Source organism: Passer montanus, unplaced genomic scaffold (assembly GCF_014805655.1).
Source record: "Passer montanus isolate IOZ18808 unplaced genomic scaffold, ASM1480565v1 scaffold14, whole genome shotgun sequence".
In the NCBI taxonomy this organism is placed as follows: domain Eukaryota; kingdom Metazoa; phylum Chordata; class Aves; order Passeriformes; family Passeridae; genus Passer; species Passer montanus.
The window spans coordinates 8,730,089-8,746,112 of NW_024360941.1; the positions used below are offsets into that span (position 1 = coordinate 8,730,089).

The 16,024-nt window shown below is 35.7% G+C and overlaps 1 protein-coding gene across 4 annotated transcripts in view; it reads right to left on the reverse strand.

The window, feature by feature from the left end:
* Positions 1-16,024, reverse strand: part of GLRA3 (glycine receptor alpha 3) — an 81,638-nt gene that overhangs the window by 22,493 nt on the left and 43,121 nt on the right. For all 4 annotated transcript variants that reach the window (XM_039700285.1, XM_039700284.1, XM_039700282.1 and 1 more), the window contains exons 5-6: positions 14,894-14,976; positions 4,310-4,447 (exon numbers count right to left, since the gene is read on the reverse strand). In XM_039700285.1, the coding sequence (XP_039556219.1) occupies positions 4,310-4,447; positions 14,894-14,976 (221 nt within the window). The remainder of the gene's footprint in view (positions 1-4,309; positions 4,448-14,893; positions 14,977-16,024) is intronic.

A 16,024-nucleotide genomic window follows, 5' to 3' on the forward strand; every position in this document is an offset into this window, starting at 1 on the left:
AGCAAGGGTTTGAGCTGTTAGAGTAAGACATTGAAGTTATGTCTCCTTTAATCACTGTCATCAAGCTGGCAGCAAAATGGCTGAATATAAGGCACTAGAGTGTTTGTTAAGACAAGCAAGGGTTTGAGTTGTTGTCAGAGTAAGACATTGAAGTTATGTCTCCTTTAATCACTGTCATCAAGCTGGCAGCAAAATGGCTGAATATAAGGCACTAGGTCGAAGGTTGAAAGTGAGACTTAGAAGGGCCACAATCTACGGCTATTAAGAAACTTTTTTGAGGATGGGGAAACAAATGGGCTCATGAGAAAAAATTGTGTTTGGGATGTGCATATTAGGAAGTCAGATGTCAGCAATTATCAGAAAAGGTTACACAAAGAATATATCAGTTCTGGTGGTGAGTGCAGCAATCATAGCTCTGCTGTTTCCAGGACCACTACATCCAATTCCTTGATGCAAAAAGGAATGTAGTTCCTTTTTGCATCAAAGCAAAAAGCCAGTTCTGAGCAGCATCACTCAAGTGTGGGTGTAAAGCATTATCCATGATGCAGGAGTAAAGCCAAGACTCATTTGATGCGATGAGCATTATTAGACCTAAGCCAGTTCTGAGCAGCATCACTCAAGTGTGGGTGTAAAGCATTATCCATGATGCAGGAGTAAAGCCAAGACTCATTTATGCCTGTTAGCCAATGCCATTATGTATCAATTCATGCTACTGTATATAGGGCTTTTTGCATCTGCGCTTGAAATAAAATTTAGGTGTTGCATAACAGCCCAGGGAAGTATTAATGTCACATAGGAATGTGGCAAAGCAAGACCATCCTTGTAATGTAAATGGTTCATGTGTGATTTTTCTGGTTGTTATGATTATACTTCACTTTCCAAATTGGTCACTGTGGATATGCCTGTGGATGCAAAAAATGAAAATTATCAGAAATGTCGCTGTGTCACTTCAGAACACAAGACTTGATGAGCCATTTTGCTGTACTGTTGCTGCAACTGTTATGCCTCTACATTTAGACATATGTTTAGTTTATTTTTTCAGCTCTGGTTATAGCGAACCATTTTCAATTGGGCATGAAACACTGATGGGACAAGCACTGATGAGTTTCCACATACTGTCCTGAAGCTTCATGCTAATTTACTTCACAGGGATAATTTCAGGATTTTTTTCTGCTTTACAGGATGTCTCAGAAGACCTTTCCTACTAAATTTAATTTGAAAACTCTCCTTTGGTCACTTACTACATACCAGCTGCAGTTGCTTAGCATTATTTTAAGAATTCGTCTTACCTAATCTGTCATAGGCCAGAGAAACAGACTTCACATCAAGTTTTAGAAAATGCTTTTTGTAAATTTTGGTTCTTGTGGAGTATCCTAAAGGCATATCTGCCTGTAGTATCTCATTGCAGAAGCCTTAAGAAAGCACATTACTGATCATGTATCCAAGTGACAAAATGAAAATATTTGTTGTTGCCTTTAATATGTTTATGGGGTTTTAGCCTATAAATGATAGTTAATAATATTGGTTGTAACAAAGAAATCAAATTAATTTTTACTCTCCTAGAAACCAATCCCCCCTAATCTGATTAAATTTGCTTCATACTGAAGATTTGAATAAAAAAATAACACTTTGGACAAAGTACTGTTATTTCAAAGAGGGTACTCTCACAATAAATGTAGTCCTTCTTGGGTAAAACCATCTTTTCTTTCTGATTTGCCCTGACAAAGTTCTGTACCTGTAATTTTGGTGCTGTAACTCAGAGCAGGCCACTCAGCTGCTTCCTCTGGTGAGGACATACCTTTCCACCTGCTGCTCAGCATCAGCATCATATTTTTTCCCCCTGCCCATCACAGGCAGGTCCCACAGCTGTGCAATTGCTTTATGTTTTGCTGACATATTTTGACATTCCCATCCTCTAACTGCACCCAGGCTTCTTAGGTTTCCGTGTTATCAAATGCCTTGATATTTTGTGGACAAGTTAAATGGTCCATTTATTTTCTCAGTACAGGTATGAGCTTCATCTTTCCAGGGCTGTGGGTTGCACTCACATCTTAGAGCATGTTTGGCCATGGAAATGCAGTTTGGCCAAAGCAATACAGAATACAACAGGCTGCTGCCTGGCCACACTCTCCTCTAGACTTATTGCAGTAAACCCCCCCTCTCACCTAAATGTGACAGTATTGCAGACACAACCACACTTGTGGCCACACCTTGAGAACCATGAGGCCTCACACGCAGTTGATAACATCTGTTGCTTCTGCTTCTCCGTTCAGCTTAGGGCCACAGTGGAAAAACAGTATCTATAAGTTGACCCCATGTAATCTAATATAATGTGCGTAGGCATAGCATATTTTCCAATTTTTCCTTAGGTAAAAATTGATACCAAGTTAAATAGGCTTGAAACATAGGTTGTGAAGAAAAATGTAATGCCTTCAAAATATTAAAAAAATGAAGTTTTAGTCAAAATCACAAGGTTTAAACTCAGATGGTTATAATGTAAGTTCTCAGACAAATGAGTAAGTGTACAACTGAACTTTGGATGGAGAGTTTGGAAACCACTAGATATTCAGAGATTTCGAACCAGGTTTTCCTTCACTATGAGGTTAAGCATCACAGTAATGTCTTAATTTCTCACAGATTTTTGATGCATCATGCAAATGAACTTTAGAAAAAAAGAAGAATACTCTATACCATGATTTCTCATTAGTTAATATCATATACAGGGTAGAGAATGCAATTACAGACGCCCATTAAAATGGCACAAAAGCAGGAGAATCCTAAAAAGAAAGGCTAAGTTGCTTGTATATCTCAAAGGAGACTAGAAAATAATGAAAATAAAATTTCTTATTTGTCATAAGGATTATGGTAGAAAGGAAAAAAGGTATAGTAGAAATTTGTATCTTGTCATTAATAAAGAAATGTCTGAGTGAAAAAATTACTCTGTATAGGATATATATCACAAATATTAGAAGGTTTTTAAGGATTATGCAGATACTAGTATTTGTACAATAAAAGTGCATATTCAGTATTTCCAATTTATTTTAGAGAACACTTCAAAATATCTCTATCAGTATCTTCCTCGTCTAAATGGAAATTGAGAGAACCTTCCTTTCTCTTAGGGCAGCACTGCAGTTGTGATAAAACTCAGTGCTGGAAAGCACTCCTCCTTAATTTTGATTGTAGCAGGACATTCCTTATAAACACCACTTACTCAATTTTTCTCTCCCTGACATTTCAGCAGAATCCAAATGAATCATTCTAATCTTAAATTTTAAGACATGTTTAATCATACTGGAGAGCAAAAAATAAAAGATATATGGATCAGAATGGAAGAGTTTTAGCTTCTTTTTTTCTCCAGAGAAAATATAAACTGTGCATTCTTAGGCTTTGCTTTTCAGGATTATTGTGCTTGTGATTGTTCAGTTATTAGAATAGTTTTTCACCATTGAAAATAAAAACATAATAACTATATTATTTATGTTAATCCCCTCCTTTTTCAAATAATTCTAGAGATGAGATAAATATTTCAGTTCAACAGAGGCCTCAATTCAGTATCATAGAATTAGAGAATTATAGAATGGTTTGAGTTGAGAGACCCTAAAGATCACCTAGCTCCAACCCCCCTGCCACGGGCATGGACACTTTTTACTAGACCAGATTGCTCAGAGCCCCATCCAACCTGGCCTTGAACACTTTCAGGGATGGGGCAGCCACAACTTCTCTGGGCACCCTGTTCCAGTGCCTCACCATCCTTACAATAAAGAATTTCTTCCTGATATCAGCACCTACTCTCTTTCAGTTTGAACCCATTCACCCTTGTCCTGTCACTGCATGATCATGTCTGGTTTGTACACCTGGCCATTGCACACCAAGAATCCTTTCAGCTCATTCACATTGCCCCCTTGCTGTGTGGACTAGGGCAGGGATAACTTGGCTTGGCAGCCCTGTGTCCCTTTTTCCTGACGCAATGATTAGTGCACTGCATGTAGTCCTTTGGATTTCAGTAGTTCTTCAGATCCCACATTGTAAATGTGATCACGGCACCTACTGAAAAAGTAAAGCCCCTGACTGAACAGTTTCTGAATTACTTCAGCTCTATTTTCTTAAGGTGCCTAAAATTAAATTTTGTTCAGTCTTCAGGTAGTTTTAGTTTGTTTGCCAGTTATTAAAATTGCATTACCTTGCACAAAGCACCTGCATGTTTAACCCTCTTCTGAATTCAGTGAGAACATTGAAAATATACCCCAACTGCAACATTTATTTTAACAATAAATGTTAAATATCTTTTCAGTTGTAATCACTTTCCTACCTGTGTTGTAATGCTTGGTGCAGTAACATAAATCCTTTTCTTCTTTCAGCAGAAACTGTGGCAGAGTGAGACCTTCTGCTACTTGAACTGCTCCCTTTTCTTGCCACTCAAAAATGAGATCATTCATTGTGTATCCAACTAAAACAAAGACAAAGCCCAAATAAACTCTAAGTCTGCTGCAAACTTTGGAAAGCAGTAACATATCAAATTGCAATATTTTAAGTAAATGTTATACAAAGGAAGTAGTACAGGGGGTCTGCTTGTACCTGTTAATCACAAATTTTTTTCTACCATTCTATACCACACTGACTTGGAAGAGGCAAAACAGTTGTCTTAATCTTTATAATTAGATGGTCTATTAATGGATTCAACAAAAGCACTTAAATAAGCTAAACATCCAAATCTCATTTGTGCTTGGGACCATGCTTTTCTCCTCAACTCATGAAGGATAAAATAGGCCCTTTACACTTAGATCTCTTCCTCCTTTTACTTGAGGTGAAATGTGGATTGTCAAAGTTATCGCTAAACATCCAAATCTCTTTGGTGCTTGGTGCACCATCCTTTTCTCCTCAACCCATGAAGGATAAAATAGGCCCTTTACACTCAGATCTCTTCCTCCTTTTACTTGAGGTGAAATGTGGATTGTCAAAGTTATGCTTATGGATTTATGTCAGTTTGAATGGTTAAGTGCAAATAGTTTAAAGAAAACAATCAATTCAAAATTCTGCAGTAGTATTAGTTGAATTGAAAAAGCTGCTTTTCTCTCAAACTGGAACAAGACATGGGAAAGCAATCTTCTCATATTAACTGACTGTAGCATACAATGATATTAATAAGCACTCTGCTTTAATATTCAGACTCCTGCACTTAGCCATACCTCATGCATGTGTATAAGATTAGCTATAACAGTAAAAGACATACTAATCAAGGCCCAGACTTTGCAACAGACAGGTGCTTTTTCCTTCTATTTCCCTCTCTCAGATAAATATTTGCATTGGATATCATTGGGGAAAATATCCCTATTTCTTCTGAATATGTGATCTGTTGTTAACTTTCCCAGGCATTTCATTCTAATTTTCTTTCTAAATAAATTTTATCTGGTTATTACAACTGGTAAAAAAAGTCTTCATATTTTCATTCAAGTTTAAGCCACATATACTAGAAGAACTAGAAGGTAAAACGAGAATTTTTTCATCTGATTTATATCGCTTTCAGCTTCATTGCAATATTTCCTTTCTGCTTTAGTCCAATACTAACAAGCTGTAGAAAATAACCTGTTGAGAACCAGAAATTCTTTTAACCTTTCAGTAACAAATTACTGTTTAAAGTATATTGTTCAGAACCTTCAAAGAGTAACTGTGCCTTTCTGCTTGAGTCCAATACTAACAAGCTGTTGAAAATAACCTGTTGAGAACTGGTTTTTAACATTTCAGTAACAAATTACTGTTTAAAGTATATTGTTCAGAACCTTCAAAGAGTAACTGTCTGCATAAAATTACTGACATTTTGAGTTCAGCAAAAAATTATCCTTTTTGCTGTATGGGCATATATTTTACTCCATTATATTCAGTGACTTTGTTAATCTTTTAATACACCTATAAATGGCATTCAGTGACCTGATCTGCTGACCTGAAAACTGAAATAAATTTCCCATTTTCTGATCTATGTTGAATGAAACTAAGAGCTAAGAATTATTTTTTATAAAACGTTTATTAATGAAAAAATATTTTCAGCATACTGTCTGCACAAAATTACTGACATTTCGAGGTTCAGCAAAAAATTAAACTTTTTGCTGTATGGGCATATATTTTACTCCATTATATTCAGTGAATTTGTTAATCTTTTAATACACCTATAAATGGCATTCAGTGACCTGATCTGCTGACCTGAAAACTGAAATAAATTTCCCATTTTCTGATCTATGTTGAATGAAACTAAGAGCTAAGAATTATTTTTTATAAAATGTTTATTAATGAAAAAATATTTTCAGCACTTTTCCTTCTAAGATCTTGGTGTTTCTATTGGGGAGAACCTTTGTACAGGGTATTCACAGGAACTCAGGCTGACTGTTGATTTACTTGGCACTTTTTTTGAGTCTGGATAAATATGATAAAAATGAGACCACCATATCCTTTTAAATAAGCCATTAAGATCAGGCATTGCTCAAGCCACTTCAAGTATATATCAAGAAAACATTTTCTTTTCTTATTGGTTGCATGATATTCCATAAGCACAGTTAAAATTCACTATTAAATGCCATAAACTGAAAAATTAGAAGTATCTATCTTAGCAAACTTTGCATGAATTCAGGCAAAAAGCCGTTGTGTGTAAAGGAGATTACCACTTGAAGCATGTAGATTACGGCCAGAAGTGATATTCCCTGAGTAAAACTCATTGAACTGGCAAGAAACAACTGCTGTGTCAAAATGTATTTCACTAAATCAGGTTCATTCATCTCTAATGCATGCTTTTAGTTTTGATTTTCTACCTGCCCACTAATTCTTCTATAACGCAGTATAGTACAAATAATAGCAGCATATTCAAAATGATGCTGTAGTAATTAGTTTTTGTCATGTTTACAATTTAAATGCCCAAACATAGTGTTAGCATTCAAAACTGTAACTTCAGTTTTGTAGCTCAAAGTTACAGTCATAAATTAAAAGTACTTTCAAATATAGAGAACTTAATGGAGATGTGAGTTTCTGTTATACCAAACAAATTTAAAATAGTATAATGCTTCCACTAGGATGTTAAATTAAATCAGCTTGAATGAAATCAAAAGAAGATGTATTTTTTCAATTAATTTTATGAAGAGGACCTGCTGAATAGCACACTGCCTAACACTCAGAATGTTTGTGGTACTGTGTGCATTGCCCATAAGGGGAAAAAGACATTTTTATAGGAATCACTCTTTAAAACAATCGGTGGTTACCATACTGTAGTATTTATACTACTACAGTTCAGGTACGCGGTGTTATATATGAAATGTTATATATAATGGCACACTAATTTTGGGACCTCTGCTGATTAATTGTAATAACTGTTCCTGTCCTGTTCTAGAAATACTAAACCTGAAGTCCAACTGAGCTTTTGATTCTTGCTACCTGATTAATAAATGTGCATTATCTTTAAAACATTAAAAAAAAAATGTCATTTAGTAACATAAATTTAACTAAAAGTCTAAATGCCTGTTGCTGATACTGGTCTGCTTTTGAAGATTAGAAATACACAGTGTCTATTTTCCAAATGGTCTATGAGATAAAAAATCTGAGAAGTTGTGTTCCATTACGTGGTTATCAATGTGCAAATGGAGCAGTAAAGTGTGTCTTGAAATGTGAAGGCTTTATTCTGAATGGATATATGGCTACCTGTACAAACTTGTATGTGTCAGTTATATTGTTAGACATATTATGTAACTTGTAGGAACTGCACTGGAATATGTAGCTGTTATAAAGAACAAGAGATTTCTCTTTAGGGCCTATAAGGGATTAACTGCAACCCAGCATGATATTTAGCCTCTCATTAAAGCAGAAACTTTTCTTTTTTGACTATGAGTTGGTGTTGGTGACTATTACAAATTGCTACCAGATATTTTTATTACCAGTGGCTGGGAAGTACAATGTTATGTAGGGAATTCCTAGTGGGTAAATGTTATTGTTGAAAAAAGGACAGTCAGTCACTAGCCTAGGTAGTATATGAAGGTGCAGCTTGCTGGTGCAAAAAGTGAAACTTTAATTCTACATGAATAGCTGAAAGCAATGGAGGCTGTAATCTAGCATGGACTTCAGGACCAGCCCAACCTAAACTAAATCAAGTGGACTAGTAAAGGCAGTAGGGTTTGGGTTTGCAGGGCATGAAATAATGAAGGCTGAGAAAGGAAGTTGTTAAATAGTGTTTTAAGGGACAAACACCAGCTTCTGTGGCTAAAGAAGAGGACAGTTAGCAATGTATTTTGTTTTTTCTGACCACGGTGCAGTACTCTCTCTTACATAATTCTATAAAGGTGTTACTAATGATACAAAATCTAAATGGTATCATCATGGAACTATAAAGAAAGGCTAGAAAAAACAACCTTTTTACATTTGAACAGTGGTGCTCAGGAGTTATAGGGCTGGTTAGGTTACATTAATACTCTCTCTATTAACCCAAAGTCTGAGGTCTTGCACGTTTAAAATGCAAAAGCAGGCAGAAAATTGTTGGTAATTATATGAAAAAGACATCATCCCAGGAGGAGAACGTTTCCAGGGGGAGTATTTCTCAATAACTGTGTGAATGCATGGCACTGTAGCCCCTGTGCACTGTAGTTCTCTTAAAGAGACAAGTAATTTTCAGGAGCCTGAAGTCATTCCAGGTAATTAGCTAATGAAGCATATAATGGCAGAATGAGAGCTCTGCCTCAGATTAATACGACAAACTAGGGAACATTTATAATTTACTAGAAGGGAAGAAGTCCAGAAACAATTGGGAAACTTGGGTTTGGTCTGCAGAAATACTATTTTAGAAAATGATGTTTTCTGAAACAGTTGGTGGTAAGTGTGACAAAATGAAAGTAAAACTCTGTCACAGTAACAGAGGGAGAAGGTGGAAAAGATAAGGCCTTGATAAAAAGTAGTTCTCAGGACTTGTGTCTGGAATAGTTGATTAAATTGTAGTGACATTTTATTTAGTTGATGTAATCTATAAAAACATACAAACATAGTAACTTTAGCCTTTAGACACCACTGAGAATTTTTTAACTAGAGTGAAATTTTTCAGCATTTTCAATTACAGGTTCCAGGAAAAATTTCATGAAAAAACAATGTGATCCTGCTGAAATATTTCTAAGTATCAAGGGCATCTACAGTTTCTTGAAAGAAAAACCAAACTTTTCCCTTGGTTTGACTCATTTTTCCCAGAAAAAAATATATTTTCAAAAACGGTGTTGACAAGTTGTTTTAAACACTCATATGAGGTTCCTGAAAGAAAGAATTAGACTGTGTATACGGTTTTTTGCACTACCATTAAAAATGAATATCAACTTTTCATTCATCCAATTTTGAAAGTATGGGACTAAAGCCTTCCTTAAATAAATAGAGTCCCATTCAACCCACATCAGTCCACATTACTCTATAGAACTTACTAGAACCAAGATGTATATATCAATTGCATGCTAAAAGTAGGAAGATTTTATTTTAGCTAATTAGTATCAGTGGTAGGCATTAAAAGCCCATTATCTTATAGAAAAGACAGTGAACACCCAACAATTTTGTCTTGAAGAGTTGTTGAAGTGTCTAACATCTCTTCTACTGCTTCTCCAAGGACTACACCCTTACAGGAACTTGTTATTCAAGGCAATCAGCTCCCCTGTACCTTTAGAGACTCTGCACCTTTCAACTGTCATTGTCTTGACAATTCCAACATAATTCCTTTATCACATCTGCTGACATGGTTTTATTTGCTTTGTCCATCCACCTTTAGCAAATATTTTCAAGCCATGAGCAAACTTGTGATCCAGCTGAATATCAATATATACAGTAAATTTTTTACTAATTCTTTTTCCTTACAGGAAGGCTATGCTTCCCTTGTGTCATTTAAAAATACCTACAGGTATATTAAAACCCAACTCTTTTCCTCATGCTCAATGAACAGACACATGCTCAGCATGAAACAACTGAGCAGAGTATTTTTTTTTTTTTGTAAAATAGTTTAGTATAACTACAGCACTTATTTTTAATCCTAGTGATCTATCTAAATTCCATTCTCATTTCTTTAATTTTTATTAAGGTACAGGTCCAAACCCACCAATTCTTTAGGTCTGCAATTGATGCAAGAACTACAGTCATGTTGACTAGGGTTATTCCAATACTCTTCTGTTGGGCATCCCAACAGTTTGCCTCCAGGACAAGCTGCCTGCACATTTCTGTTCCTAAGAGCATGACAGACATTTGAATTGTGCCTTAAATTCCCAGCAACATAGCAGGGGGCAGATATGACAGAGCTAAGGAGTCTGGCTTTGGCTTGAGGTTAGAACAAATTCTTCTACATTATGCACTAAATATATTAGCTTCAGAAATGAGCCGTGATTCATTTCAAGGCTAAATTTTTGTTGGAGCTCCAAGAAGGCAGGATTTTATTCAATGTACTTCTGAGCTGCTTTGCAAAATGTCTGCCCCTTGCATTGCCCTCTAAGTCATTCTGAAGGAATCTCTCCCTGGGGAGTTATAGGTTTATTCTTCTTAGCCCGAATTTTGGAAAAGAATAACATTTCAGCTCAGCACTCTAGCACATCTCTCAAACCTCCTATTCTTGCTGAAGCCTATAGGTGTTCAGTTATCACTTTTATTCTAGTTTCTGTCTGTCAGCAGCAGCTGTACAGTTCCTACTGCCCTTTCATCCTGCATTGGTCAGGAGCTGACGACTACAAGTATGCTGATCTTTGTAGCTGTGTGTCATGTCTCACTTCAGATAGACACAATAGTCTGAGTCACCCATCTGCAGAATAAAAACCTGAGCATGGCCTGAGCAGCTGGTAATTTTTGTGCTGCTGAAATGGAAAGGAGAGAAGCAGTATGATTCTACACCTTCTGGCACAGACAGGCATTGACCTAGCGTGTCCATAATTTCTGTCATTCAGGTAGAGACCTGAGAATTCCCTGGCAGATGAGAAATGGACTCCAGTTATTTTATCTTTCCTATGTTGTCTTTGTGCTGTTGTGGGAAAAGGAAAAATGTGCACTTACTTTTCTGTAATGCATTAACTTTTACTGCTGCAGCCTGCATACCCATCTTTCCACTTGCACAATCTCCAAATTAGAGACTGGGGGGGAAAGAAATTGTGCAAATAATCATGCAGTAGAGAGGGAATTTTCTTTAGCAATCCAGAAGACAGGAGCATGATTGCTTAGAAAGACTAAAAAGCCTCCATAAATCAAAAGAGGGAAAAAACAGAGCCACTGTTTAATTTAAAAATCAACATCAAATTAAAATTATGATGTAAAAAGTGTTTTATACATTACCTATGCTGCTTTTCATAGTATTTTTTCTTTTGTAACTTAGTACTTTCAATATTTGAAAATTCAGGGATATTAAATGTCACATAAAGTTATAATTGTAATTTATGAATAAAGGAATGCTGTGAGGTAAAAGAGAAACTTAAAAAGGAAAGACAACAAACTCTAGCATATGAAAGAAAAATGTTTCTTTCCAGGGAGATAGGCCACAGAAATAAATACGTATCTAGTTGACATTTCTTTGTATCTTATTCAAGCAGAATAAAACTAAAATTACCCACATGCCTATAGGCTTCCCTGGTGTAAGGCACAGAACTGTAGAAGGGATTATTTCATATGTGCATTTTCATTTGTTCCCTTTCTAAGATGAAAAAGCAGCTATTCTAGCTGCTGAGAAATCATTTGGTAAAATAAATCCTTTAAAAATAGAAGACATTTCTACAGAAATATTTTTCAGACACTTCATGATCTAATGAAGTACTTTTACCAGGGGCAAATCCAGCTGCTCAGGCTGACCTTGGAGAAAACATTACATGAGCCAGCTAAAAATAAAGATATCATTTGGGAATAAAAACTATACATGATTTTTTTTCTCTTAGAATTTTCTATGATGGAGAAACAGTATCAATACTGAAGGAAAGTATCCAGTTCTAAATGAAATTACTACTTAAAGAGAGCCAAAACCCGTGATCTGTCCAACTGTCAGTCTTTGCAACCCAGTGGTAAGATAAGTAAAAAAAAATATAAATGAGTGATTTATTCTAATTTTCTTAGTGACACATTCTGGAACAAGGCTTGCAAGATCAGACACAGTTTACAGAAACTGTGAGACAAATGGGCCTTGCAAATTCATAATGTACAACCTCCTACACAACTTGGAAAAAATAGCAATGATCACCACTTCAAAAAGAAACATCTGGAAGCACGGTTACTGCTGTTTTGTTCCTGCAGACACTTTGGTTTCTTATAACATGGTGGTCAGATCATTCACTCAGGACATGAGAGGACTGTGTTTTCTGTTTTGAACCCAAATGTCTTCCACTTCCCCAGACAAGGCATTAACCACTGGGGTTATTGCTTTGATCCCTCTGTTTACTTTGTCTCACTGTGCACCAAAAAATGCAAGGCAGACAGCCAGAGCAGAGTATGACACTGTGGCCTAGAAATTAGAGATGCTTGGATGGAATCAGGCTCTCAGGGTTATGTCAGTTCTTACCTCGGGAGATTTGATGTGAAGCCTGGGAAAATGCCAAGTGCACCCATCCTCCTTTTTTCTTCTATAATTTTAAATAGAACTAGATGCCTTTTCTTAGCCAGAGAGTCTGGAATTTGAAGGTTGTTGCTCATCCTTTCCTAAGTTTTGAAAATTTGTAAAACTCTGATATAAACTACAGGTTTTTTCCCCTGGTTACTCTTCTTCCTGGCATGTAGATATTTTTTTGTAACACTTCTAAGTTATTTCCTTTCCTGTCCTTCTTGTACAGAGAAACTGGCTATGGACAGGTGAATTCCTGCTCTCAAAGGTCTAGCATCTTACAGCTTAGGTCACTGTACATATCTGTTTTGGATCTGTCCCGAGATAATCTCAGGGAACTGCTGCCTTGTTTTTGCAAACCTAACTGGTTATTCTGCTATCAGACATGTAAGCATATCCAGAGCTCCCACATGCTGCAAAATTTTCTGCCTCAGGCCATCATCTTTTTCCACAGTCTGTTTTTTGATGTCTGAAGTTACAGGTAAAATAGAATTAGACAAGGCAATATGGGAAAAGCTTTATTACTTGCAGCTTCCTTATGAAATAAAGTTTGATCTTTCTCTGTGAATAAAGAATTTGAAGCACTCATGTCTATTTTCTTCAGCTCTTCTTTTGTGAGAACCTCTCTTTACCATGTGAATATGCAGCTGAATACTCCCACTGAACTCAATGATTAAAAACAAGACTTCAGTGAAAAAATATTCTGCTGGAAAACACAGTAGAACATCTATAGTGCTATTCAACTAATAAATGCTGGTTCCCTTTGGTGTAGTTTGTGGGAACTATGGGCTCCTGCAAGGTTTCTCTCAAGCAAACCAGACGCCTGTTTGCTCAAGAATGCTCAGTTGTTGTCTGACCTGTCCTCACAACAGCTGAAAGAGAGGAAAACGTACCTCAGTTTTATGAAGCTGTTAAAGCAAAAGCTTCATAATTTTTCAAAGCATTTTTTAATGATACATTTTGCTTGCTCAGTCAAACACTATGATACTTCCTCTTTGAAGCATAATGGTATTTAGTGAGTGTACCTGCCATCTGCATGTACTCTGATGCAACTGCCTCCTGTTAACCTTTTGTTCAGTCACATTAATTATACAGGTTATCAGTAGGATTGTCTGCTCACGTTGACTGTGGAGTTTTCTCAAACCCTGGATACATAATATTGTCCTAAATTCCTTGACATTTGCAGCAAATAATGATCTCTCCATTTTAGTCAAGAAAATTTCTGCTGTCAGATTCAGCTGTTGCCCTCATATTGAAAGGCTGCTTCATAATGTTACCATCTGTCCATTGTAATAAAAGATAGATCTGGCTTTTATGCTCACCCTGCAATAGTCTATAAATAGCATGCCATACAACAAACAGTTCTGATATACTGACTGATAGATAATTACCTCCCCTTCCCCTAGGTGCTGCTTTGTTCCAGTAAAAGAAAAAAAAAACCTCCAAAAACTGTTAATAAAATTATGTTTGTTGTGTTTCTGATCTATGATATATTTCAAATAATCCAGTGTGTTTTTCTATATGCACAATTTTTTTATTTTTGAAATATTTTACTTGTTGGCCCTAAAACTGTAAATCTAGATCTTTTAGATGAATACTTCTTAATCTGGCTTGCCCCTGTAATTTATTTTGACAAACTTCGGATTGCTGGAAGCTTTCAAAGAATACCTTACTTTATTTTATTTTATTTTTGTTCTTTGCAGCAACAGGAGGATTTTTCTGCTGCAGCTCTCTTTCAAATTCCCCTCAATTTAAGGGAAATAGCAATCCCCAAATACTTCATATCATGATGAAAATGAGAATATAATGCAACAGACAGAATAGCTGATTTCTCCTTTTGTGAGGGTGTTTGTGCCTTGAAATGGCATAGCTGCTTTACACTTTCCATCCTCTTTTAAATGACAAGATATAAACGTAAATGATAAGTAAAGTATATGATATGTTAGAATATAATTTTATTTCACATAAAGTCCCATTAATCACTTCTTTAAGTTATTCTTATGTTTCCTTTATGCTCTCCATATTATTTTCCTCCTGCATGTGTGAACACAGAAAGACTTATGGTGAAAATATGCAGAAATTTTGTATAAACTGTATAAACTGTCACTGAATTTAATGGTAACTTCAGATTTACACAAAACTCTTGATTTTCAGTTCAAATAGGTATGAAAGAACCTCTTCCTCTTAAAATCATGTATATTTCACAGATTCTATTGATAAAATAGAAGATACATTTTGAAAATTTGTTCTTGTATCACTACAAGGGGTTTTCCTACCTCCTGCATAGCTGTTGTAATCTCTGCAAAAGTATGTATAGGATAATATATTATGCAAACTTACAGCTTTCCAGCTGCATTATACATGTTTGCACGTCCATTGGAAAATTTTTGAGATCCATGGGACAGGAAAGTATTAAAGTCAATCTGAAAGAACACAAAAAAACCATTAAAAACATACCCCCCAAAAAAGCCATAGAACTGTGCAGAAAGAATGCATGAATACAATTCAAGCAATTAGAAACAGAATACAGGTTTAAGTAGAAAGGTCTCAAAAAAGGTCTCTATTAGCTGAACCCATCTAACTCAGCCTAGTATGACAGCATGGAAAAAAAATTTACAGACTTTCAGAAAACTATATTTTTCAGTAGGGCTGCCTAACTTAATCAGAAGTCTAAAGGACTGCAGCAACAGTGTGCCTTTTTGTACTGCAACAGATTTATTGCACTGTTCCAGTATTTCAAACCCTTGGCATAAAACTTATCCAAATTTGCAAGATTTTCATAATATATATGTCGGCAGTCATGGTGGAAAAGTAGTTTTATGTTACTATCCTAAAAGTTGACATTGCTTAAAATGTCAACACAAAGGCTTAAAGAAACATTTTATGGTATTGATGGTAAATGAAAATATGGCTGCAATTTTGAACTGTAGCTGTGCATCAGTGTTAGTCCTAATGCTTCCTGTAAAATTCTTTGCAAATTACAGGCCAAGAGGTAATTTTAAATTTTAAATTAAAAAAATTATTTTTTTATTTGTTATAATAATTTATAAATTGTTTACAATAATTTATCTTTCAAGTAGAACTTCTCTGAGAAACCAGAAAGAAGAATTTATAAGAGATAAAGGCACATGTTTTCCCTCCCTAGATATCTGTTCATGATTCAGGGCCATGACTCTACCTTCATTAATCAGTTCAGTTGTTCAGTTGATAGAATGTCCTACAAAAACCTGAGGACACACAGTTCAATTGCTTATACATAAGGCTCATCTAGCATGGCAGTGCTCTAAACCCCCTCTCTTGAACCCACTCTCCTGTTTTTGGCATGGGGGCTAAAGGGAGGTGGATGGTAGCTGGCACGTATGTATATTTATTTTACTCTTTTTTTGTTTGGTTGGGGTTTTTTGTTTTATTGGTGGCCAAACCTCCTTGATTCATTGTTGCAATAATTTCTGTTTAGCCAAACAATGATAG